Source organism: Oncorhynchus keta, unplaced genomic scaffold (genome assembly GCF_023373465.1).
Source record: "Oncorhynchus keta strain PuntledgeMale-10-30-2019 unplaced genomic scaffold, Oket_V2 Un_contig_3048_pilon_pilon, whole genome shotgun sequence".
NCBI classification, from domain to species: Eukaryota; Metazoa; Chordata; class Actinopteri; order Salmoniformes; family Salmonidae; genus Oncorhynchus; species Oncorhynchus keta.
Window position 1 is genome coordinate 9,933 of NW_026287051.1, and position 26,804 is coordinate 36,736.

At 41.2% G+C, this 26,804-nt stretch overlaps 1 protein-coding gene and 1 pseudogene across 4 annotated transcripts; both read left to right on the forward strand.

Annotated features, from left to right (window-relative positions):
• The first annotated feature begins 898 nt into the window (after nucleotides 1–898).
• On the forward strand, nucleotides 899–4,106 carry LOC118379286 (zymogen granule membrane protein 16-like; annotated as a pseudogene). The gene is made up of 5 exons (XR_008115010.1): nucleotides 899–1,025; nucleotides 1,345–1,362; nucleotides 1,509–1,561; nucleotides 1,838–2,005; nucleotides 3,113–4,106. The product of XR_008115010.1 is annotated as a zymogen granule membrane protein 16-like (transcript).
• On the forward strand, nucleotides 916–26,716 carry LOC127923677 (zymogen granule membrane protein 16-like). 3 transcript variants are annotated; one of them, XM_052507706.1, is made up of 5 exons: nucleotides 916–1,029; nucleotides 23,548–23,565; nucleotides 23,712–23,764; nucleotides 24,036–24,204; nucleotides 25,732–26,716. In XM_052507706.1, the coding sequence occupies exons 3-5, from the start codon at nucleotides 23,713–23,715 to the stop codon at nucleotides 26,165–26,167; spliced, it is 657 nt and encodes a 218-aa protein (XP_052363666.1). In that variant the 5' UTR covers nucleotides 916–1,029; nucleotides 23,548–23,565; nucleotide 23,712; the 3' UTR covers nucleotides 26,168–26,716. The 3 variants fall into 3 exon arrangements, with proteins under 3 accessions (XP_052363666.1, XP_052363664.1, XP_052363665.1); XM_052507704.1 differs by lacking the exon at nucleotides 916–1,029 and adding an exon at nucleotides 23,090–23,229; XM_052507705.1 differs by lacking the exon at nucleotides 916–1,029 and adding an exon at nucleotides 23,092–23,233.
• Nucleotides 26,717–26,804: the final 88 nt, after the last annotated feature.

Here is a 26,804-nt window from a genome sequence, read left to right on the forward strand (position 1 = left end):
CCAATGGGTAGTTATTGAGATAAAATGCACATTTTATCCCAACTAAAGAAAATAGATAACTCAACTTACATCCAGAAAAGTTGTTAAAATTGCAATTTTGATTTATATTGACCGCTTAACTTATCTTTTTTTAAATGTATTTTTATTGTTTAGCACTTAAGTCCTACATTATATATTTGTATTAATGTGTTAATTGAACTATCAAATATTATAGATAGGTAGTAACAAGTGCCTCGGGGTATTTCACCTTGTCATCTGTATACAAACTGTTATTTTATCACTTTGTAGCTCCTACTTATATTTATCTGGTTTATCTGCAGAAAAATAAATCAGATTGTTATCCAGTAGTAACATGAACAGGTTGCCAGTGATTTAATGAAGATGTGAATATTGTAACAGACTAACGAAAACATTGGACAATAATGGAGACGAAAAACTGAGAATCTCATCTGCACATCTAGAATTAAATTGAAATACGTGTACTGAAACTAATATTCTACAATAAAATACTGTAGGTATTTGAGCAAACCAATGAACTAACCATCTTGTTAATGATCAGATCCACATGTATTTTTCAGCATGATAATGTTTGAAGGGAAGGAGTTCCTCTTGGTGTAATAAAACAACTGAAGATTGGGAGACTGATTTTGAGCAATTTTCGTACACATTCATACAATTTTTGTATATTCTTTTAATTCTTCGGTTGTTAGATTGTATATTTTTTTAATCCATATTTCAGATCATTAATTTGTTACAAATTCAAAAGAACACAATTATTATTTCCTTATAGTACTTCCTTGATACTCCCTCCCAAAGTAGCCTCGACCAATTAGTAAACAATGTCTGACTTCTCAATAGTGACTGACTAAACGTGTTCTTTGTCATGCTCCTTCCATCTAGAGCTGATGGAATGTTCAGCAGGTATAAATGCAGTTCTTAGAGGAAGCAGTAGACTAGAAGGACCTGGCAGAGACAGAGAGACAAGAAGCTTTCACAGGTTTTGACACACATCTCAAGATAGCACTGTGGGTAACTACACATCTAACTAAATTGAAAATGTGCACTTGTATTTAATGCATAATACTGGTGTGGGAAATGTTATGAAGTTAATACTCATTATCTCTTGGTACTTGGGCACAAACATTTTGGCCCTTTTGCCACTAAATTTAAATTCAATGATCTGACATTATTTTTAATGTGACAGTAGCTTAGCACTGCAAGAGTGATTGTAGTAAACAAGAGGAGGTTCAACTTTTTAGAGACGTTTTATAACATTTCACATTCAAGAATGGTTTGTTGTTTGTTACACCACAATTTAAAAGGTTATTTTCTTCTCCCTCCTAGGAAACACTGACCTGACAGGTAAAATGACTTATTTATTTTGACGAACTACTATGAAAAACATTATTAAATATATTTTTTAAAGTTTTACCATTTAAAGTGAAACGGAATGAGAGTGAAATTGACTGAAATTAAAGGTCTTAAGTGTTGATGCCTCACTTTTGCAGAATGTTCTTAATCCTGGTTGTCACAATGTTCTTGGCTGGCTGCTTGGCTTTGCGTGAGTTATAAAAATACAATTATGAATTATAATGATAAAATCATAGCTTTTGTGCTTTCACCAATTTGTCTTTTTCAGTTAGACTTAGGAGTTCTTCTTTGAGACATAAACTAATGTATTAAATCATTGCAGAATGTAGTTCAGTTAATTCATCTGCACTTTATTCATAATGTAAAGATCTTTCAGAAATGTGTTGGTAAAAATAAAATGATGTATATATAAATATGTATTATTAATATAGTAAATATAGTAAACATATTGGCCATGTTATTTTAGCCATCAAAGACCCCTACTCGTATTCCTCTGCTGTGGGTCAGGGACTTGGCACCCATTTGCTTCCTACGGTGAGGGACGCATCACGGGAGTCAGAGTGTGGGAGACCAACAACAACTACTACTACTACTACTACTACTACAACTACAACAGCAACAACTACATCAGTGGGTGAGCAGACCCTAACCCATGAACAGACACCACTGACTCAGTCCAACTACACTACCAAACAGACAAACAGACACCACTGACTCAGTCCAACTACACTACCAAACAGACACCACTGACTCAGTCCAACTACACTACCAAACAGACACCACTGACTCAGTCCAACTACACTACCAAACAGACACCACTGACTCAGTCCAACTCCAACAAACACCACTGACTCAGTCCAACTACACTACCAAACAGACACCACTGACTCAGTCCAACTACACTACCAAACAGACACCACTGACTCAGTCCAACTACACTATCCAACAAACACCACTGACTCAGTCCAACTACACTACCAAACAGACACCACTGACTCAGTCCAACTACACTACCAAACAGACACCACTGACTCAGTCCAACTACACTACCAAACAGACACCACTGACTCAGTCCAACTACACTACCAAACAGACACCACTGACTCAGTCCAACTACACTACCAAACAGATACCACTGACTCAGTCCAACTACACTACCAAACAGACACCACTGACTCAGTCCAACTACACTACCAAACAGACACCACTGACTCAGTCCAACTACACTACCAAACAGACACCACTGACTCAGTCCAACTACACTACCAAACAGACACCACTGACTCAGTCCAACTACACTACCCAACAGACACCACTGACTCAGTCCAACTACACTACCCAACACACACTACTGACTCAGTCCAACTACACTACCAAACACACACTACTGACTCAGTCCAACTACACTACCAAACAGACACCACTGACTCAGTCCAACTACACTATCCAACAAACACCACTGACTCAGTCAAACTACACTAACCAACAAACACCACTGACTCAGTCCAACTACACTACCCAACAAACACCACTGACTCAGTCCAACTACACTGCACAACAGACTTTATTTATTTCTTTGTTGTGTTTATTACATATTCAGTACATGACCAAACTATATCGTATCTAACCCAGAGTACAATGTAAAATGTAATTCCTTGATATTCTCTGACGCTACCTGCTGTCTTGGTCTGAATGTGCCTTATCAAAACACAACCAACGTGAAAAGCTTCCTCTGTTTTAGGTTCCAGCTGAGATACGGGAACACCTGGTCTCCTGTGTTCGGTAACGAAGGGAGTGTAAAGCAGGTGATGGAGCTGTTTAATGATGAGGCCATCGTTGAGGTGTCTGGGAAGTACAACCCAGCAGACTACATCTGCTACCTGGTGTTAACCACCAACATGGGGCGCACTCTGTCAGCCGGCCTGCCCAACCAAATCTCCTTCAACTTCTACCCAACCAACATGGGCAATGAGCTGAGGATCCTCAGCGGTCGCTTCAACGGGGCTGGAATCACCTCCATCGGAGCCCACTGGGGATTGGTGGACACGGAAGGGGCTGGAAACAGTACTCTGCAAACAGCACTGGAAACAGTAACTCCTATTTTTTAGGGGGAAAAAAGCATGTCTTGCTCTTTGGGATGGTATTCCGGATACAGATTAAGCCTAATCCTGGACTAGTTACTTTCAATGGAGATTCTCCATTCAACATGCTTTTTAGTCCAGGAGTAAACTTAATCTGGGTCCAGGAAACTGACCTTATATGTTGGACGGTTGTTTGACAGAGGCTGACTGAACTGTTTTTATTTCACTATCTGTTTTTTATTTCACTTTTATTTCACTGAATGAATTTGAATGTTTTGAGTACTTTGGAAGTATTTTTGAGGTGATTCCTCACTTGAAGCAGTACAAAAATATTTCTTAACATTCAAATTCATTCAGTTCAAATTCTCATGAAGCATCCATTAGATAGGAATATTAAAACAGTCCTGTCAGCTTGGGTCACAGACCACATGCGTTGTTTTCACATTTTATCACAATAAAGGAAAGAATCATATGGGATTTAAAGGATGAATTATATCTTTGATTAATGGAACAATCTAATATTATGGGGAGATAATAGTGTTTCAGGATGTTTCACCTTCACTATTTTATACACACTACATTTGTTATTTGTTGTTCCTTTTCTGCTACATCTGCTTCTGGACATTTGAATAAAAAGCATATCTTTAATCATTATATTTCATTGTATTCCTTTTGATAAGACAATACATACAGTAGTGACCAGAAGCTACGATAAACTAATCTGTCATCTTAACAAACCCTACCTCAATGGTGTCAATAAGGAACTACATTTATAACAGCAACGCCCATCCAATAGTAATGAAGGGAAAAATGGATAGTTACATATCAGGATATTATTTTAGACGATATATCATGTCGTATCGCATCAACAATGTCAAACTATTATGTTTGTGTTAGTTGGTTGTCCTTGCACCAAAACTCTTATTTTCCTTCATAGACTGTTCACCGTTTTCGTTTGAAATAGGAAGCACATATTGGGAGGAAATGTTATTTCCATTATTTTCTCATGATTTCTAGTCTCTCTGCCACAGACATATAGTGAGCAATGTTTGGAACATCGAATCACAATAAATAACAGTATATAACCACAATAAGTGTAGAATCATGAGAATCATAATACATATCATATCAACACCATATAATTGTTATAATATGGGGCTGCAGAGTGTTTTAGTTAAAGATAAAGTCTGAGATTTGGGAAGCTGTTCAATGTACAATATACCAAAACAAGTGGTGGGGAGGGACACCACTTTGTTACGAATCACAGACTGTGTGGATGGTCAAGATTAGACAGTTTGATAGATGGGGTTTATACAGTATATGGATGGTCTAGATTAGACAGTTTGATAGATGGGGTTTATACAGTATATGGATGGTCTAGATTAGACAGTTTGATAGATGGGGTTTATACAGTATATGGATGGTCTAGATTAGACAGTTTGATAGATGGGGTTTATACAGTATATGGATGGTCTAGATTAGACAGTTTGATAGATGGGGTTTATACAGTATATGGATGGTCTAGATTAGACAGTTTGATAGATGGGGTTTATACAGTATATGGATGGTCTAGATTAGACAGTTTGATAGATGGGGTTTATACAGTATATGGATGGTCTAGATTAGACAGTTTGATAGATGGGGTTTATACAGTATATGGATGGTCTAGATTAGACAGTTTGATAGATGGGGTTTATACAGTATATGGATGGTCTAGATTAGACAGTTTGATAGATGGGGTTTATACAGTATATGGATGGTCTAGATTAGACAGTTTGATAGATGGGGTTTATACAGTATATGGATGGTCTAGATTAGACAGTTTGATAGATGGGGTTTATACAGTATATGGATGGTCTAGTTTGATTGGGGTTTATACAGTATATGGATGGTCTTTGACAGTTTGATAGATGGGGTTTATACAGTATATGGATGGTCTAGATTAGACAGTTTGATAGATGGATGGTCTGGGTTTGTTTATACAGTATATGGATGGTCTAGATTAGACAGTTTGATAGATGGGGTTTATACAGTATATGGATGGTCTAGATTAGACAGTTTGATAGATGGGGTTTATACAGTATATGGATAGATTAGACAGTTTGATAGATGGGGTTTATACAGTATATGGATGGTCTAGATTAGACAGTTTGATAGATGGGGTTTATACAGTATATGGATGGTCTAGATTAGACAGTTTGATAGATGGGGTTTATACAGTATATGGATGGTTCAACAGTCAAAGCTGATTAACTAGTTTTGGTGAGATAGAATGAAAGTAGGAAAACACAGAATAAGTCTGTGGTTCCTTGAAACATTGTCTTAGTCCCAGTAAATCCGAGCTAATTTGAGGAACAGACATCGATTTAAATGGGGCAAAAATTATATGGATTTTTGCTATTTGCATTTAGTGTAATGTGGATGATACTGCAATGGGATGGTTGCAAATATTAAAGTAATGATGTGGTGATTTTTTTTTTAATTATAGTTGTTAAACCTTGAACAATGCTACATTATAGCTTATTATAGAGTCTAAAATGTTAGCTTGACTACTGCTTCCCTACTGTATATTCAGACCAGAATCACTAAATAATCTGAGTAAATGTATCCCCCTGTATTGGACCCTCAAGGCATCACAAAGCACAACCTGCGCAACATTTCAAAAGATGTACAGTAGGTGTTTTTGACAAGTTTTCAGTGGATATATACTGAACAACAGAAAAACGCAACATGTAAAGTGTTTCCCAAAAAATGTCACAGGCATTTCAAGTTGAGGAGCGTGCAACTGAGATGCTGACTGCAGGAATGTCCACCAGCACTGTTACCAGAGAAGATTATGTTAATGCCTCTACCATAAGCCACCTTCAATGCCATTTTAGAGAATTTGGCAGTACTCCCAACCGGCCTCATAACCTCAGACCACATGCAACCACACCAGCCCAGGACCTCCACATCTGGCTTCTTCCCTGAGGGATCGTCTAGACCAACTGTGGGTTTGCACAACCAAATAATTTCTGCACAAACTGTCAGAAACTGTCTCAGGAAGCTCATCTGTGTGCTCGTCGTTCTCACCAGGGACTTGACCTGACTGCAGTTTGGCAACGTACCTCATTTATGTGGGCAAATGCTCACCTTCAATGGCCACTGGCCCGCTGGAGAAGTGTGATCTTCACAGATAAATCTCGGTTTCAACTATACCGGCCAGATGGCAGACAGCACGTATGGAGTTGTGTGGGTGAGCGGTTTTCTGATGTCAACATTGTAATTAGAGTGCCCCTTGGTGGCGCTGGGGTTATGGTATGGGCAGGAATAAGCAAACAATGAACACAATTGCATTTTTATCGATGGCAGTTTGAATGCACAGAAATACCGTGACGAGATCCTGAGGACCATTGTCGTGCCATTCATCCACTGCCTTCACCTCATGTTTCAGCATGATAATGTCACAAGGAACTGTACACAATTCTTGGAAGCTCAAAATGTTCCAGTTCTTCCATGACCTGCATACTCACCAGACATGTCTCCCATTGAGCATGTTTGGAATGCTCTGGACCAGCGTGTACAAAAGCATGCTCCACTTCTCACCAACATCCAGCAACTTTGCACAGCCATTGAAGAGGAGTGGGTCAACATTCCACAGGCCACAATTAACGGCCTGATCAGCTGTTAAGATCATTTTGTTCTCAATGTTTATAAACTGAACTTCAATTCAGTTCAGTGAACTTCAATTCACTGAACTCAATTCAGTGTTTCTCCACCTCCTTAGCTATCATACTCGAAATCCAGAAAGTGGAGAGCAACACTTATGCATTTTACCAACACATACTGACCAGCTCAAATAGACAGAAGTGTAACTCTCATTCTTTCGACACGAATCCGACCATAAAACCTGGTGAGACAAAAACACTTTTTTCCAGTCCTGTCTGGTCCAATGACGGTGGAGTTGTGCCGAAAGGCAACATTGTTGCCGGTGATATCTGTTGAGGACCTGCCTTACAACAGGCCTACAAGCCCTCAGTCCTGCCTCTCTAAACCTCTTGTGGACAGTCTGATGATCTTTTATATTGTTGTGTTTTGTGTTTTTATGTTGTAAATGTGTCTTTGTATGAAACTTAATGTCATGCTATTTTGACAAGGTCATTCTTAAAAATGTTTTTTTTTTCATCTCAATAAGACTAATTTGGTCAAATGAAAAATATAAACAAATGTGAATTTCAAATGAATCTGGTATATTAATGTCATTGTTATTTTGTTTAGTGTATGTCTTTTTAAAATTCCTATCAGTGGTGTGTATTCATGGATGCCAAGGGAAGCTGGGCTTCCCCAAAACTTTGTCCAAGAAAAAAAGAAAGAAAGGTATAAAATCATGTATCAATCATCCCTCAATGTTTTATAATTTTGATAGTTTCGCTGATAGTGTAACATTATCAAGCCTAAAAACTATTTTCTTTGAAGGGAAACGCGGTGCTTTTGAAATAATTTAATTTGTCTCTTTCATTATTCTCTTTTCATTTCTCTCTTTTCATTTCCCTCTGTTGTGTATTGTTCTTGTATGGGTAAGGTATTCCTTTGCAATCTGTTAACATGTTGTGAATCAGTGTACTGCTCTCTTACTCTGCATTTAATAGAGATAAATAATGCATGTCTATTACCCCTTCTAGATTTGGACTAATATGTAGCATCTATTGGGGCCTTTGTTGAACTTTGTGCTAATGACAAAATCTTTTAAAAAATGGCACAATCTAAATATTCCCCCTAAAAGCAATGCCAAGCATTTTTCTGCTCCATCAAGTAGTCAAACAGGCTCGACACTGCAGTGAGATCATGAACTTCGGTGATACTTTCTGGATCTGGGTTGGACTTTCCTGTTATTATGATGATTAAGTTCAGTGACAGACAGATATATCCCCATTCCGTTCTATTCATTAGGCAGATAGGTTATGGGAAACTGTTCTAATTGTCAGAATCTGTTTCTCTTGCCAGTAAGGAGAGAGATATATCTCCACACACAGGTCTGTTTTAGAGTAGTGAAACATTCACATTAAATGTTAGAGATATCAGAAAATTGCTGCCATCTGTCAGTTAACCATCATTCAACCAGTACTGTAACCAAGTCAATAGACTCTAGGGGTTATTTGTATATGTATTTATTTTGGATCCCCATGCTGCCAAGGCAGCAGCTACTCTTCCTGGGGTCCGGCAAAATTAGGGCAGTTGTACAATTTTAAAAACATTACAAAACATTCATTACAGAATTCACAACACTAAGTGTGAGCCCTCAGGCACATACTCCACTACCACATATCTACAATGCAAAATCCATGTATATGTGTGCATAGTGCGTATGTTATCATGTGTTTGTATGCATGTGTCTGTGCCTATGTTTGTTACTACACAGTCCACGCTGTTCCATAAGGTGTATTTTTACCTGCTTTTATAATCTGATTCTAGTGCATGCATCAGTTACCTGATGTGGAATAGAGTTCCATGTAGTCAAGGCTCTATGTAGTACTGTGTGCCTCCCATAGTCTGTTCTGGACTTGGGGAGTGTCACGAGACCTATGGTGGCATGTCTTGTGGGGTATGCATGGGTGCCAGTATTTTAACAGACAGCTCGATATCTTCAGCTTGTCAACAACACCTCTTACAGAAACAAGTAATGAGGAAGTCAATCTCAACTCCACTTTGAGCCATGAGAGATTGACATGCATGTCATTAATGTTAGCTCTCCGTGTGCTTTTAAGAGCCAGCCGGGCTGCTTTGTTCTGAGCCAACTGCAATTTTCCCAAATCCCTCTTTGGGGCACCTGACCACATGACTGAACAGTAGTCCAGGTGCGACAAAACCAGGAACTGTAGGACCTGCCTTGTTGATAGTGTTGTTAAACCAGGGCCTGTAGGACCTGCCTTGTTGATAGTGTTGTTAAACCAAGGCCTGTAGGACCTGCCTTGTTGATAGTGTTGTTAAACCAAGGCCTGTAGGACCTGCCTTGTTGATAGTGTTGTTAAACCAGGGCCTGTAGGACCTGCCTTGTTGATAGTGTTGTTAAACCAGGGCCTGTAGGACCTGCCTTGTTGATAGTGTTGTTAAGAAGGCAGAGCAGCACTTTATTATAGACAGACTTCTCCCCATCTTAGCTACCGTGGTATCAATAGGTTTTGACAATGACAGTTTACAATCCAGAGTTACTCCAAGCAGTTTAATCACCTCAACTTGCTCATTTTCCACATTATTCAATATGAGGTGTTGTTGAGATTCAGCGTTTAGTGAATGATTTGTACAAAATATAAAACTTTTTATTTTCAGAAATATTTAGGACTAACTTAGTCCTTGCTACCCATTCCGAAACTAACTGCAACTCTTTGTTAAGTGTTTCAGTCATTTCAGTTGCTGTAGTAGCTGACGTGTATAATGTTGAGTCATCTGCAAACATAGACACACTAGCCTTACTCAAAGCCAGTGGCATGTCGTTAGTAAATATTGAAAAAAGCAAGGGGCTAAACAGCTACCCTGGGAAATTCCTGCTTCTACCTAGTTCTATGTTTTAGAGGCTTCCAATAAAGAACACCCTCTGTGTTCTGTTAGACAGTAACTCTTTATCCACGTTATAGCAGGGGGTGTAAAGTCATAACAGCAGACTATTTACATTTACATTACATTTAAGTCATTTAGCAGACGCTCTTATCCAGAGCGACTTACAAATTGGTGCATACACCTTATGACATCCAGTGGAACAGCCACTTTACAATAGTGCATCTAAATCTTTTTAGGGGGGGGGGTGAGAAGGATTACTTACCCTATCCTAGGTATTCCTTGAAGAGGTGGGGTTTCAGGTGTCTCCGGAAGGTGGTGATTGACTCCGCTGTCCTGGCGTCGTGAGGAGTTTGTTCCACCATTGGGGGCCAGAGCAGCGAACAGTTTTGACTGGGCTGAGCGGGAACTGTACTTCCTCAGTGGTAGGGAGGCGAGCAGGCCAGAGGTGGATGAACGCAGTGCCCTTGTTTGGGTGTAGGGCCTGATCAGAGCCTGGAGGTACTGAGGTGCCGTTCCCCTCACAGCTCCGTAGGCAAGCACCATGGTTTGTAGCGGATGCGAGCTTCAACTGGAAGCCAGTGGAGAGAGCGGAGGAGCGGGGTGACGTGAGAGAACTTGGGAAGGTTGAACACCAGACGGGCTGCGGCGTTCTGGATGAGTTGTAGGGGTTTAATGGCACAGGCAGGGAGCCCAGCCAACAGCGAGTTGCAGTAATCAAGACGGGAGATGACAAGTGCCTGGATTAGGACCTGCGCCGCTTCCTGTGTGAGGCAGGGTCGTACTCTGCGGATGTTGTAGAGCATGAACCTACAGGAACGGGACACCGCCTTGATGTTAGTTGAGAACGACAGGGTGTTGTCCAGGATCACGCCAAGGTTCTTAGCGCTCTGGGAGGAGGACACAATGGAGTTGTCAACCGTGATGGCGAGATCATGGAACGGGCAGTCCTTCCCCGGGAGGAAGAGGAGCTCCGTCTTGCTGAGGTTCAGCTTGAGGTGGTGATCCGTCATCCACACTGATATGTCTGCCAGACATGCAGAGATGCGATTCGCCACCTGGTCATCAGAAGGGGGAAAGGAGAAGATTAATTGTGTGTCGTCTGCATAGCAATGATAGGAGAGACCATGTGAGGTTATGACAGAGCCAAGTGACTTGGTGTATAGCGAGAATAAGTGAGGGCCTAGAACAGAGCCCTGGGGGACACCAGTGGTGAGAGCGCGTGGTGAGGAGACAGATTCTCGCCACGCCACCTGGTAGGAGCGACCTGTCAGGTAGGACGCAATCCAAGCGTGGGCCGCGCCGGAGATGCCCAACTCGGAGAGGGTGGAGAGGAGGATCTGATGGTTCACAGTATCGAAGGCAGCCGATAGGTCTAGAAGGATGAGAGCAGAGGAGAGAGAGTTAGCTATGAGTTAGACTATGATCCATAACGTCAAAAACTGCACTGAAGTCGAACAAGGCAGCCCCCACAATCATTTTATCATCAATTTCTCTGAGCCAATCATCAGTCATTTGTGTAAGTGCCATGCTTGTTGAGTGTCCTTCCCTATATGCGCGCTGAAAGTCTGTTGTCAATTTGTTTACTGTGAAATATCATTGTATTTAAAAAAGGAAATACAAATATTTAACTAGGCAAGTCAGTTAAGAACAAATTCATATTCACAATGATGGCCAACCAGGGAACAGTGGGTTAAATGCCTTGTTCAGGGGCAGAAGGACAGATTTTTACCTTGTCAGCTCAGGGGTTCAATCTAGCAACCTTTCAGTTACTGCCCCAACACTCTAACCACTAAGTTACCTACTGCACCGGCATCTGGTCAAGCACAATTCTTTCCAGAAGTTAACTAAGGGTTGGTAACAGACTGACTGGTTGGTAACAGACTGACTGGTTGGTAACAGACTGACTGGTTGGTAACAGACTGACTGGTTGGTAACAGACTGACTGGTCAGCTATATGAGCCAGTAAAGGGGGCTTTACTATTCCTGGGCAGTGGAAAGACTCAGGCTTGCCTACAGGCCTGAGGGCACACACTTTCTAGTAGGCTTAAATTGATGGAGTAGCAATATCATCCACTATTATCCTCAGTAATTATCCATCCAGATTATCAGACCCCGGTGGCTTGTCATTGTTGATAGACAACAATAAAAAAAACATCTCTCCACACTGACTTTACAGATTTCAAAAGTACAATTCTTGTCTTTGATAATTTGGTCAGATATACTTGGATGTGTAGTTTCAGCGTTTGTTGCTGGCATGTCATCCCTTAGTTTGTTTATCTGAAAAAGTAATTAAAGTCGTTTGCAATATCAGTGGGTTTTGTGATAAATGAGCCATCTGATTCAATGAATGATGGAGCCGTGTTGGCTTTTTCCCCCAAAATGTCATTTAAGGTGCTCCAAATCTTTTCACTATCATTCTTTATATCATTTATCTTTGTTTCATGGTATATTTTATTTTTTATTTTTCTTAATTAAGCTTAGTCACATGATTTCTTAATTTACAGTACATTTGCCAATCAGTTGGGCTGACAGACTTATTTGCCATACCTTTTGCCTCATCAACCATACAACTTTTCAATTCCTCATCAATCCAAGGGGATTTAACAGTTTTTACAGTCATTTTCTTAATGGGTGCGTGCTCAGTAGTAACTGGAATAAGCAATTTGATAAATGTGTCAAGTGCAGGATCTGGTTGCTCCTCATTACACACCACAGACCAGCAAATATTATTTACATCATCAAATCAGAGGGCATGCTGTCCGGTCCTCTGGCAGTCTCTATGGGGGTGCCACAGGGTTCAATTCTCGGGCCGACTCTTTTCTCTGTATATATCAATGATGTTGCTCTTGCTGCGGGCGATTCCCTGATCCACCTCTACGCAGACGACACCATTCTATATACTTTCGGCCCGTCATTGGACACTGTGCTATCAAACCTCCAAACGAGCTTCAATGCCATACAGCACTCCTTCCGTGGCCTCCAACTGCTCTTAAACGCGAGTAAAACCAAATGCATGCTTTTCAACCGATCGCTGCCTGCACCCGCATGCCCGACTAGCATCACCACCCTGGATGGTTCCAACCTTGAATATGTGGACATCTATAAGTACCTAGGTGTCTGGCTAGACTGCAAACTCTCCTTCAGACTCACATCAAACATCTCCAATCAAAAATCAAATCCAGAGTCGGCTTTCTATTCCGCAACAAAGCCTCCTTCACTCACGCTGCCAAGCTTACCCTAGTAAAACTGACTATCCTACCGATCCTCGACTTCGGCGATGTCATCTACAAAATGGCTTCCAACACTCTACTCAGCAAACTGGATGCAGTCTATCACAGTGCCATCCGTTTTGTCACTAAAGCACCTTATACCACCCACCACTGCGACTTGTATGCTCTAGTCGGCTGGCCCTCACTACATATTCGTCGCCAGACCCACTGGCTCCAGGTCATTTACAAGTCCATGCTAGGTAAAGCTCCGCCTTATCTCAGTTCACTGGTCACGATGGCAACACCCATCCGTAGCACGCGCTCCAGCAGGTGTATCTCACTGATCATCCCTAAAGCCAACACCTCATTTGGCCGCCTTTCGTTCCAGTACTCTGCTGCCTGTGACTGGAACAATTGCAAAAATCGCTGAAGTTGGAGACTTTTATCTCCCTCACCAACTTCAAACATCAGCTATCCGAGCAGCTAACCGATCGCTGCAGCTGTACATAGTCTATAGGTAAATAGCTCACCCTTTTTCACCTGCCTCATTCCCATACTGTTTTTATACTGTTTTTATTTATTTACTTTTCTGCTCTTTTGCACACCAATATCACCAATATCTCTACCTGTACATGCCCATCTGATCATTTATCACTCCAGTGTTAATCTGCAAAATTGTATTATTCGCCTACCTCCTCATGCCTTTTGCACACATTGTATATAGATTGCCCATTTTTTTCTACTGTGTTATTGACTTGCTAATTGTTTACTCCATGTGTAACTCTGTTGTCTGTTCACACTGCTATGCTTTATCTTGGCCAGGTCGCAGTTGCAAATGAGAACTTGTTCTCAACTAGCCTACCTGGTTAAATAAAGGTGAAATAAAAAATAAAAAATCAACATATGAATAACTACAAAACGTATTGTATGACCTCTTATACACTATATTAGGCCCAGCCTTTGGAACTTCCTAGATATGGCTATTATATTGTGATCACAATATCACATGGATTTGGATACTGCTTTAAAGTTAATTTCTGCAGCATTATTAAAGATGTGATCAATACATGTTGATGATTTCATTCATATGAATTACATACTTGCTTGACTTGCTTGACTTGCTAATTGTTTACTCCATGTGTAACTCTGTGTTCTGTTCACACTGCTATGCTTTATCTTGGCCAGGTCGCAGTTGCAAATGAGAACTTGTTCTCAACTAGCCTACCTGGTTAAATAAAGGTGAAATAAAAAAAATATAAAAAAAACATACATCTTTATGTGACCTAACTACTTTACAATCAACAAAAAAATTAAACGCAACATGTAAAATGTGAGTTTCATGTTTCATGAGCTGGAATAAAAGATCCCAGAAATGTTCATTATTTCTCTAAAACGTTGTGCACAAATTTGTTTACATCCCTGTTAGTGAGCATTTCTCCTTTGCCAAGATAATCCATCCATGTGACAGGTATGGAATATCAAGAAGCTGATTAAACAGCATGATCATTATACAGATACACCTTGTGCTGGGGACAATAAAATGCAACTCTAAAATGTGCAGTTTTGTCAAACATCACAATGTTACTTACTCAAGTTTTAAGGGACCATGCAATTGGTATGCTAAATGCAGGAATGTCCACCAGAGCTGTTTCCAGATAAGGTCATGTTAACTTCTCTACCATATGCCGCCTCCAACGTTGTTTTTAGATTGTTTGGCAGTGCGTCCAACCGGAATCACAACCACAGACCACATGTATGACGTTGTGTGGGCGAGTGAATTGCTGATGTAAATTTTGTGAAAAGAGTGCCCCATGGTGTATGTGGGGTTATGATATGGGCAGTCATAAGCTATGGACAACGGACATATCGAAGACAATTTGAATGCACAGAGATACCGTGGCGAGATTCTGAGGCCCATTATCGTGCCATTCATCCTTATCAAACTTCACCTCATGTTCCAGCATGATAATGTCGCAAGGATCTGGACACAATTCCTGGTTCTCAGTTCTTCCATGGCCTGCATACTCACCAGACATGTCACCCACAGAGTATGTTTGGAATGCCCCGGATCAACGCGCATGACAGTGTGTTCCAGTTCCTGCCAAAATCCTACATCTCCGCACAGCCACTGAAAAGAAGTGCGACAACATTCCACAGTCAACAGCCTGATCAACTCTGTCAAGGTATCCGTGACCAACAGATGTATATCTGTATTCCCAGTCATGTGAAATCCATAAGATTAGGGCCTAATTTATTTATTTACATTGATTGATTTCCTTATATGAACTGTAAGTCAGTAAAAATGCTGTAATTGTTTCATGATTCAGTACCAAGATGGCATAGCAGTGAAGACATGTTTGTTTGTTCCTCTCGTGTACTTTTGTATTGTTCGAGTTTTTGTATATACATTTCAATTTATTTTCAATCTCTTTTCGATTTTTAATTCGATTATACCTTCCGGTAACCTGCCTCATCCAATGTGATACGGAATCGCTATTATTTTCAATTTTAGAACACATTCAAGAACCTCCAGAAGCTAACCAGCTAATTAGCTACAAGCTATTTAGTCATTGTTAGCCACTGCTAATGGCTTTTACCATCTGCAAAGATACCAGCCCTGTTTTTAGCCTAGATAATACTTGCTAGTCTACCAGTATAGGACTGTCTCTCCACAACAACGCTGGATTCCTGTCGTAATCCCTGGACCACTACTTCTGATCTTCACAGCTAGCTTGCAGCTAGCTAGCTAGCTCACAGCCTGCAGCTAGCTTGCACTCACCGTGGCATCCAGTACCAAAGCTATCCCTGAGGCCCACCTCCCAGCCTACTCAGCTGTTCACCCGAACCCCACTCATACACGGCTAGAGCCCAATACTCCACCGGATCCTTGCTGTAAACTCTGGACCTTGGCATCGGATCACCGCTGCTACCGATTGGCTATAGTGGCTGACGCCACTGCCACGAAGCTAGCACCAGTTAGCCGTGAGCCAGGCGCATCTCCCGGCTAGCAAACAAAATTATACAATACCTCTATCGCCATCTGGCTTGGATTCTCTGTCGACACGGCGCCCCACCTCACCACCACGACCGGTCTGCCGATGAATGTGCCTTCAACCGGCCTCCGTCGGAGCAGACGCTCCTACTAGCCCCTTGCTACTAACTTTAAACGCCGTGTCGCTAGCGTAGTGGCGGCTTCCCTGTTCCATCTACTGCTGCCCCCTGGACACTATGATCACTTGGCTACATAACTGATGCCTGCTGGACTGTCCATTAATCACGGTACTCCATTCTGTTTATTTATTTTTTTCTCTGGCGGCTCCAGCCGCGAACTCAGGCTCTGTGTGTAGTTAATCCGACCCTCTCTGCCTAGTCATCACCATTTTACCTGCTGTTGTTGTGTTAGCTGAATAGCTGTTGTTGTCTCACCTGTTGTTTTAGCTAGCTCTCCCAATCAACACCTGTGATTACTTTATGCCTCGCTGTATGTCTCTCTCAAATGTCAATATGCCTTGTGTACTGTTGTTCAAGTCAGTTATCATTGTTTTAGTTTACAATGGAGCCCCTAGTTCCACTCTTCATACCTCTGATACCTCCTTTGTCCCAACTCCCACACATGCGGTGACCTCACCCATTACAACCAGCATGTCCAGAGATACAACCTCTCTTATCATCACCCAGTGCCTGGGCTTACCCCCACTGTACCAGCACCCCACCATACCCCTGTCTGCGCATTATGCCCTGAATATACTCTACCACGCCCTTGGACTAAGAGCAGCTATTATGGAAGACATCTATGCAAGTCCCTGTGTAGTTCATGGAAACAGGTTATAGCTCACATCATGTGAGAGGGCTACATAAATCTACATACCCAGCATGAAAGAAGATGGAGTGCATTCCAGGTAGAAAAAGTTAGATCAGCTAATTGCTCTATAGTCAGCAGAATACGAGCAGAGTCCCCCTGACAAAGCAGATAGTGACTGTGGAGTTGTCCAGAGCCAAGAGCCGGTGTGGATAGTTCAGATGAAAGATCTTAAGGAAAGGGAAACTGGTTACCTAAGGGAATGGCCTGTATGGGGGGGCAGATGAGATCAAAGCTATAAATTAGATCCTGGCAGGATTAGAGTCAAGTATTTTTGGTGGTCCACTCTCAATGAGAATGTGGATTGGATCAATTATATCTATTAAAAATCCACAGCGCTTCACCAATTATATCAGAGATGTAATGAATGGCTTGGCAGAATAGAATAGTCTTGGATATGTTTGCTGGCTGAAAAGGGTGGGAGTGTATTTATTATTTTTCTTTAACCAGGCAAGTCAGTTAAGAACAAATTCTTATTTTCAATGATGGCCTAGGAACAGTGGGTTATAACTGCCTGTTCAGGGGCAGAACGACAGCTCGGGGTTTGAACTTGCAACCTTCCGTTTACTAGTCCAACTCTCTAACCACTAGTCTACCCTGCCGCCCCATGGAGGTATGGAGGTAGTTTGGACCCCGATGACACAGCTCCGGGTGGATCAGTGACCAAGGCCTTGGCTGGTTTACACACCCTAGCTCACGAGTTGGCCGTGAACTCAGGGGTGGATACTTCTCTGACTAATTGGGTTGACAGTGTGTTTGGAAGATGGAAAAATGTTATGATTACTGTGTTATGGGCTAACTTCACCTGTGTGACTGTGTTAGTTTTGTGCGGATGTGTTTGATTGCGTGTATGAAAGTTATCATTTCCAGGACTCTGGAGAAATCAATAACACAGATGGTGATATATGGACCAATCCTAAGCTCTGACCAGTGGAATACAAAATACATGGCTCCGGACGTAATCGAAGAATCCGGATCCTTTCACTCGCGAGGAGACCATATTTGATGTTTAGGGAATTTAGATGTTCGTGTTTCAATGAAGATTGTAACGAAAATTCTGATGAGAAGAGTTATGATTCTGATGTTGGCCTAAAAACAGTCAGTGTGAATGCAAGAATTGGGTTATGTTTAGGTGATATTTTGCAATAAATATTTCTAATAAAAAATAGAAGTATGCTCTTTAATATTTTAATAAAACTAGATGTGTGATTGGATGTATAATATTTAATCATAGGGTGGATATGTTAAGGGATTTTTATCAATAATGACTAATTATGTATACATTTCAATCAGGACTGACTAATCAGGATACTATTATGTTACTGTATAGATGTATGAATTTTCTTTTAACCCTAGTAATGAATATAACGTGTGTAAATATAATCAAGAATTAGAATAATGACTGTCTGTTCCTTGGTAGAAATGAATAAACTTATAGCCAGACTGGCTAGAATGCTTATCTACACAGGCAGACCTTGGCTCGGGTCGTAAATTATCTTAGTAGGGAGAGACGATGTGGGAAGGCTTGAGAACTATACAGCCATTGTACTGGCCGGAGATGAGACGGGGTAGTACGAAAACTAATGACGTCATTTTCAGTTTATAACCTGTGGTAAACTGTATCATGTTCAGTACTCTCGAGAATAAACGCAGCTGGTTGATTTTGAGACTGGTCTTTGTCCATTTTATGCAAATAAGAGTCTTACAAATTCTTCGGAATTGACAGTGTTAAATTTTAATTGGGTATTAAAACATAGAGGAATTTAATTCCTGTAACAGGCACCCTCATTTGTTGACTTCTGTGATCGAAAAAGCCTTGGTTTCATGCATGTCAACATCAGAAGCCTCCTCCCTAAGTTTGTTTTACTCACTGCTTTGGCACACTCTGCCAACCCTGATGTCCTTGCCGTGTCTGAATCCTGGCTTAGGAAGGCCACCAAAAATTCAGAGATTTCGATACCCAACTATAACATTTTCCGTCAAGTTAGAACTGCCAAAGGGGGAGGAGTTTCAGTCTACTGTAGAGATAGCCTGCAAAGTAATGTCATACTTTCCAGGTCCATACCCAAACAGTTTGAACTTCTAATTTTAAAAAAAGAAATCTCTCCAGAAAATAAGTCTCTCACTGTTGCCGTCTGCTACCGACCCCCTCGGCTCCCAGCTAGCTGTGCCCTGGACACCATTTGTGAATTGATCGCCCCCATCTAGCTTCAGAGTTTGATCTGTTAGATGACCTAAACTAGGATATGCTTAACACCCAGGCAGTCCTACAATCTAAGCTAGATGCCCTCAAACTCACACAGATCATCAAGGAACCCACCAGGTACAACCCTAAATCTGTAAACAAGGGCACCCTCATAGACGTTATCCTGACCAACTGGCCCTCCAAATACACCCCCGCTGTCCCCGATATCAGAGATCACTGCCTCATTGCCTGTATCCGCTATGGGTCCGCAGTCAAACGACCACCCCTCATCACTGTCAAACGCTCCCTAAAACACTTCTGCGAGCAGGCCTTTCTAATCGACCTGGCCCGGGTATCCTGGAAGGATATTGACATCATCCCGTCAGTTGAGGATGCCTGGTCATTCTTTACAAGTAACTTCCTCACCATCTTAGATACGCATGCTCTGTTAAAAAAATGCAGAACTAAGAGCAGATATAGCCCTTGGTTTACTCTAGACCTGACTGCCCTCGACAAGCACAAAAACATCCTGTGGCGGACTGCAATAGCATCGAATAGTCCCTGAGATATGCAACTGTTCAGGGAAGTCAGGAACCAATACACGCAGTCAGTCAGAAAAGCAAAGGCCAGCTTTTTCAAGCAGAAACTTGTATCCTGTAGCTCTAACTCCAAAAAGTTCTGGGACACTGTAAAGTCCATGGAGAACAAGAGCACCTCCTCTGCCCACTGCACTGAGGCTAGGTAACACGGTCACCTCCGATAAATCCATGATAATCGAAAACTTCAACATGCATTTCTCAACGGCTGGCCATGCCTTCCTCCTGGCTACTCCAACCTCGGTCAACAGCTCCGCCCCCCCCCCCCACAGCTACTCGCCCAAGCCTCCCCAGCTTCTTTACCCAAATCCAGATTGCAGATGTTCTGAAAGAGCTGCAAAACCTGGACACGTACAAATCAGCTGGGCTTGACAATCTGGACCCTCTATTTCTGAAACTATCCACCGCCATTGTCGCAACCCTTATTACCAGCCTGTTCAACCTCTCTTTCATATCGTCTGAGATCCCCAAGGATTGAAAGCTGCCGCAGTCATCCCCCTCTTCGAAAGCCAAGTATACAAACAGATCACTGACCATCTCGAATCCCACCGTACCTTCTCCACTGTGCAATCTGGTTTCCAAGCCGGTCACGGGTGCACCTCAGCCACGCTCAAGGTACTAAACGATATCATAACCGCCATCGATAAAAGACAGTACTTGTGCAGTCGTCTTCATCGACCTGGCCAAGGCTTTCGACTCTGTCAATCACCATATTCTTATCGGCAGACTCAGTAGCCTCGTTTTTTTAATGACTGCCTTGCCTGGTTCACCAACTACTTTGGAGACAGAGTTCAGTGTGTCAAATCAGAGGGCATGTTGTCCGGTGCTCTGGCAGTCTCTATGGAGGTGCCACAGGATTCAATTCTCGGGCCAACTCTTTTCTCTGTATTCTGTATACCATTCTGTATACTTCTGGCCCTTCCTTGGACACTGTGCTATCTAACCTCCAAACGAGCTTCAATGCCATACGACACTCCTTCCGTGGCCTCCAACTGCTCTTAAATGCTAGTAAAACCAAATGCATGCTTTTCAACCGTTCGCTGCCTGCACCCGCACGCCCGACAAGCATCACCACCCTGGATGGTTCCGACCTAGAATATGTGGACATCTATAAGTACCTAGGTGTCTGGCTAGACTGTAAACTCTCCTTCCAGACTCATCAAACATCTCCAATCTAAAAATCAAATCTAGAGTCGGATTTCTATTTCGCAACAAAGCCTCCTTCACTCACGCCACCAAACTTATCCTACCGATCCTCGACTTCGGCGATGTCATCTACAAAATAGCTTCCAATACTCTACTCAGCAAACTGGATGCTTAAACCACCCACCACTGCGGCCTGTATGCTCTAGTCGGCTGGTACTCGCTACATATTCGTCGCCGGACCCACTGGTTCCAGGTCATCTACAAGTCCATGCTAGGTAAAGCTCCGCCTTATCTCAGTTCACTGGTCATGATGGCAACACCCACCTGTAGCACGCGCTCCAGCAGGTGTATCTCACTGATCATCCCTAAAGCCAACACCTCATTTGGCCGCCTTTCCTTCCAGTTCTCTGCTGCCTGTGACTGGAACGAATTGCAAAAATCGTTGAAGTTGGAGACTTTTATCTCCCTCATCAACTTTAAACATCTGCTATCTGAGCAGCTAACCGATCGCTGCAGCTGTACATAGTCCATCGGTAAATAGCCCACCCAATTGACCTACCTCATCCCCATACTGTTTTTATTTATTTACTTTTCTGCTCTTTTGCACATCAGTATCTCTACCTGTACATGACCATCTGATAATTTATCACTCCAGTGTTAATCTGATAAATTGTAATTATTCGCCTACTTCCATTGCACACAATGTATATAGACTTCTTTTTTTCTCTTTTTTTTCTACTGTGTTATTGACTTGTTTATTGTTTACTCCATGTGTAACTCTGTGTTGGCTGTTCACACTGCTATGCTTTATCTTGGCCAGGTCGCAGTTGTAAATGAGAACTTGTTCTCAACTAGCCTACCTGGTTAAATAAAGGTGAAACAAAAATAAAATAGTAAGTGAATAAAGGTGTTCTTTGTCATACTCCTTCCATCTAGAACTGATGGAATGTTCAGCAGGTATAAATGCAGTACTTAGAGGAAGCAGTAGACTAGAAGGACCTGGCAGAGACAGAGAGATAAGAAGCTTTCACAGGTTTTCACACACATCTCAAGATAGTTGTGTAGTTACCCACAGTGCTAACTAAATACAAAATGTGCACTTGTATTTAATGCACAATACTGGTGTGGGAAATGTTTAAAAATATTATTTAAAAATTGTGTGCTACATTGACATTTTATTTTTTATCAATAAGGTCCTACATTACATATTTGTATTACTATCAAATAAAATAAAATCAAATGTATTGGTCACATACACATGGTTAGCAGATGTTAATGCGAGTGTAGTGAAATGCTTGTGCTTCTTGTTCCGACCATGCAGTAATATCTAACAAGACATCTAACAATATTTTAATTGAACTATCACATTTTATAGATAGGTAGTAACAAGTGCCTCAGGGTATTTCACTTAGTAATGGTTATATAATCTTTTATTTATTTTCTCACTTTGTAACTTCTACTGATATTTATCTGGATCATCTGCAGAACATGAAATCAGATTGTTATCCTGTAGTCGCTCTGGATAAGAGCGTCTGCTAAATGACTTAAATGTAAATGTAATGTAAATGTAGTAACATGAACAGGTTGCCAGTGATTTAATGAAGATGTGAGTATTGTAACAGACTGTAGAAAACGTCGGACAATGATGGAGGCTAAACATTTTGAATCTCGTCTGCACATCTAGAATTAAATTGAAATACATGTACTGAAACAAATATCGTACAATAAAATACTGTAGGTATTTGAGCAAACCAATGAACTAAGCACCCTGTTAATGATCAGATCCACATGTATTTTTCAGCATGATAATGTTTGAAGGGAAGGAGTTCCTCTTGGTGTAATAAAACAACTGAAGATTGGGAGACTGATTTTGAGCGATTTTCGTACACATTCATACAATTTTGGTATATTCTTTGAATTTTTCCAGGTGGCTCGATTGTATATTTTTAAATCCCTATTTCAGATCATTGATTTGTTACAAATTCAAAGAACACAATTATTATTTCCTTATAGTACTTCCTTGATACTCCCTCCCAAAGTAGCCTCGACCAATTACTAAACAATGTCTGACTTCTCAATAGTGACTGACTAAAGGTGTTCCTTGTCATGCTCCTTCCATCTAGAACTGATGGAATGTTCAGCAGGTATAAATGCAGTTCTTAGAGGAAGCAGTAGACTAGAAGGACCTGGCAGAGACAGAGAGACAAGAAGCTTTCACAGGTTTTGACACACATCTCAAGATAGCACTGTGGGTAACTACACAACTAACTAAATAGAAAATGTGCACTTGTATTTAATGCAAAATACTGGTGTGGGAAATGTTATGAAGTTAATACTCATTATCTCTTGGTTCTTGGGCACAAACATTTTGGCCCTTTTGCCACTAAATTTAAATTCAATGATCTGACATTATTTTAATGTGACAGTAGCTTAGCACTGCAAGAGTGATTGTAGTAAACAAGAGGAGGTTCAACTTTTTAGAGCTGTTTTATAACATTTCACATTCAAGAATGGTTTGTTGTTTGTTACATCACAATTCAAAAGGTTATTTTCTTTTCCCTCCTAGGAAACACTGACCTGACAGGTAAAATGACTTATTTGTTTTGGAAAACTTCTATGAAAAACATTATTAACTACATTATTTCAAGTTTTACCATTTAAAGTGAAACGGAATGAGAGTGAAATTGACTGAAATTTAAGGTCTTAAGTGTTGATGCCTCACTTTTGCAGAATGTTCTTAATCCTGGTTGTCACAATGTTCTTGGCTGGCTGCTTGGCTTTGCGTGAGTTAAATACAATTCTGAATTATAATGATAAAATAATAGCTTTTGTGCTTTCACCAACTTGTCTTTTCAGTTAGACTTAGGAGTTCTTCTTTGAGACATAAACTAATGTATTAAATCATTGCAGAATGTACTTCAGTTAATTCATCTGCACTTTATTCATAATGTAAAGATATTTCAGAAATGTGTTGGTAAAATCAAAATGTTGTATAAATAAAGATGTATTATTAATATAGTAAATATAGTAAACATATTGGCCATGTTATTTTAGCCATCAAAGACCCCTACTCGTATTCCTCTGCTGTGGGTCAGGGACTTGGCACTCCATTTGCTTCCTACGGTGAGGGACGCATCACGGGAGTCAGAGTGTGGGAGACCAACAACAACTACTACTACTACTACTACTACTACAACTACAACAGCAACAACTACATCAGTGGGTGAGCAGACCCTAACCCATGAACAGACACCACTGACTCAGTCCAACTACACTACCAAACAGACACCACTGACTCAGTCCAACTACACTACCCAACACACACTACTGACTCAGTCCAACTACACTACCAAACAGACACCACTGACTCAGTCCAACTACACTACCAAACACACACTACTGACTCAGTACAACTACACTACCAAACAGACACCACTGACTCAGTCCAACTACACTACCAAACAGACACCACTGACTCAGTCCAACTACACTACCAAACAGATACCACTGACTCAGTCCAACTACACTACCCAACACACACTACTGACTCAGTCCAACTACACTACCAAACAGACACCACTGACTCAGTCCAACTACACTACCAAACAGACACCACTGACTCAGTCCAACTACACTACCCAACAAACACCACTGACTCAGTCCAACTACACTACCAAACACACACCACTGACTCAGTCCAACTACACTACACAACAAACACCACTGACTCAGTCCAACTACACTACCCAACAAACACCACTGACTCAGTCCAACTACACTACCAAACAAACACCACTGACTCAGTCCAACTACACTACCCAACAAACACCACTGACTCAGTCCAACTACACTACCAAACACCAAACAGTCCAACACTACCAAACTGACACCACTGACTCAGTCCAACTACACTACCAAACAGACACCACTGACTCAGTCCAACTACACTACCAAACAGACACCACTGACTCAGTCCAACTACACTACCAAACAGACACCACTGACTCAGTCCAACTACACTACCCAACAGACACCACTGACTCAGTCCAACAACTGCCCAACAGACACACTACCTTTGTTGTGTTTATTACATATTCAGTTTATGACCAAACAATATTGTTATGATCTAACCCAGAGTACACCACCACTCAGTCCAACTACCCAAGTACACCACCTGACTCAGTCCAACTACACTACCAAACACACACTACTGACTCAGTCCAACTACACTACCCAACAAACACAGCTGACTCAGTCCAACTACAATACCCAACAAACACCACTGACTCAGTCCAACTACACAACACAACAAACACCACTGACTCAGTCCAACTACACTACCCAACAAACACCACTGACTCAGACTCAGTCCAACTACAATACCCAACAAACACCACTGACTCAGTCCAACTACACTACCCAACAAACACCACTGACTCAGTCCAACTACACTACCCAACAAACACCACTGACTCAGTCCAACTACACTGCCCAACAGACACATTCTTTCTTTCTTTCTTTCTTTCTTTCTTTCTTTCTTTCTTTCTTTCTTTCTTTCTTTCTTTCTTTCTTTCTTTCTTTCTTGTGTTTATTACATATTCAGTTTATGACCAAACAATATTGTTATCGCATCTAACCCAGAGTACAATGTAAAATGTAATTCCTTGATATTCTCTGACGCTACCTGCTGTCTTGGTCTGAATGTGCCTTATCAAAACACAACCAACGTGAAAAGCTTCCTCTGTTTTAGGTTCCAGCTGAGATACGGCAACACCTGGTCTCCTGTGTTCGGTCGCGAAGGGAGTGTAAAGCAGGTGATGGAGCTGTTTAATGATGAGGCCATCGTTGAGGTGTCTGGGAAGTACAACCCAGCAGACTACATCTGCTACCTGGTGTTAACCACCAACATGGGGCGCACTCTGTCAACCGGCCTGCCCAACCAAATCTCCTTCAACTTCTACCCAACCAACATGGGCAATGAGCTGAGGATCCTCAGCGGTCGCTTCAACGGTGCTGGAATCACCTCCATCGGAGCCCACTGGGGATTGGTGGACACGGAAGGGGCTGGAAACAGTACTCTGCAAACAGCACTGGAAACAGTAACTCCTATTTTTAGGGGGAAAAAAAGCATGTCTTGCTCTTTGGGATGGTATCCCGGATACAGATTAAGCCTAATCCTGGACTAGTTACTTTCAATGGAGATTCTCCATTCAACATGCTTTTTAGTCCAGGAGTAAACTTAATCTGGGTCCAGGAAACTGACCTTATATGTTGGACGGTTGTTTGACAGAGGCTGACTGAACTGTTTTTATTTCACTATCTGTTTTTTATTTCACTTTTATTTCACTGAATGAATTTGAATGTTTTGAAAGTATTTTTGAGGTGATTCCTCACTTGAAGCAGTACAAAAATATTTCTTAACATTCAAATTCATTCAGTTCAAATTCTCATGAAGCATCCATTAGATAGGAATATTAAAACAGTCCTGTCAGCTTGGGTCACAGACCACATGCGTTGTTTTCACATTTTATCACAATAAAGGAAAGAATCATATGGGATTTAAAGGATGAATTATATCTTTGATTAATGGAACAATCTAATATTATGGGGAGATAATAGTGTTTCAGGATGTTTCACCTTCACTATTTTATACACAGTACATTTGTTATTTGTTGTTCCTTTTCTGCTACATCTGCTTCTGGACATTTGAATAAAAAGCATATCTTTGATCATTATATTTCATTGTATTCCTTTTGATAAGACAATACATACAGTAGTGACCAGAATCTACGATAAACTAATCTGTCATCTTAACAAACCCTA

Bases quoted from the DNA above. Each gene is read 5' to 3' on its own strand.
- LOC127923677 (XM_052507706.1), top strand. From the start codon at position 23,713: ATGTTCTTAATCCTGGTTGTCACAATGTTCTTGGCTGGCTGCTTGGCT. The intron at 23,765-24,035 runs GTGAGTTAAATA...ATGTTATTTTAG, and splicing joins GGCTGGCTGCTTGGCTTTGC to CCATCAAAGACCCCTACTCG. The intron at 24,205-25,731 runs GTGAGCAGACCC...CCTCTGTTTTAG, and splicing joins AGCAACAACTACATCAGTGG to GTTCCAGCTGAGATACGGCA.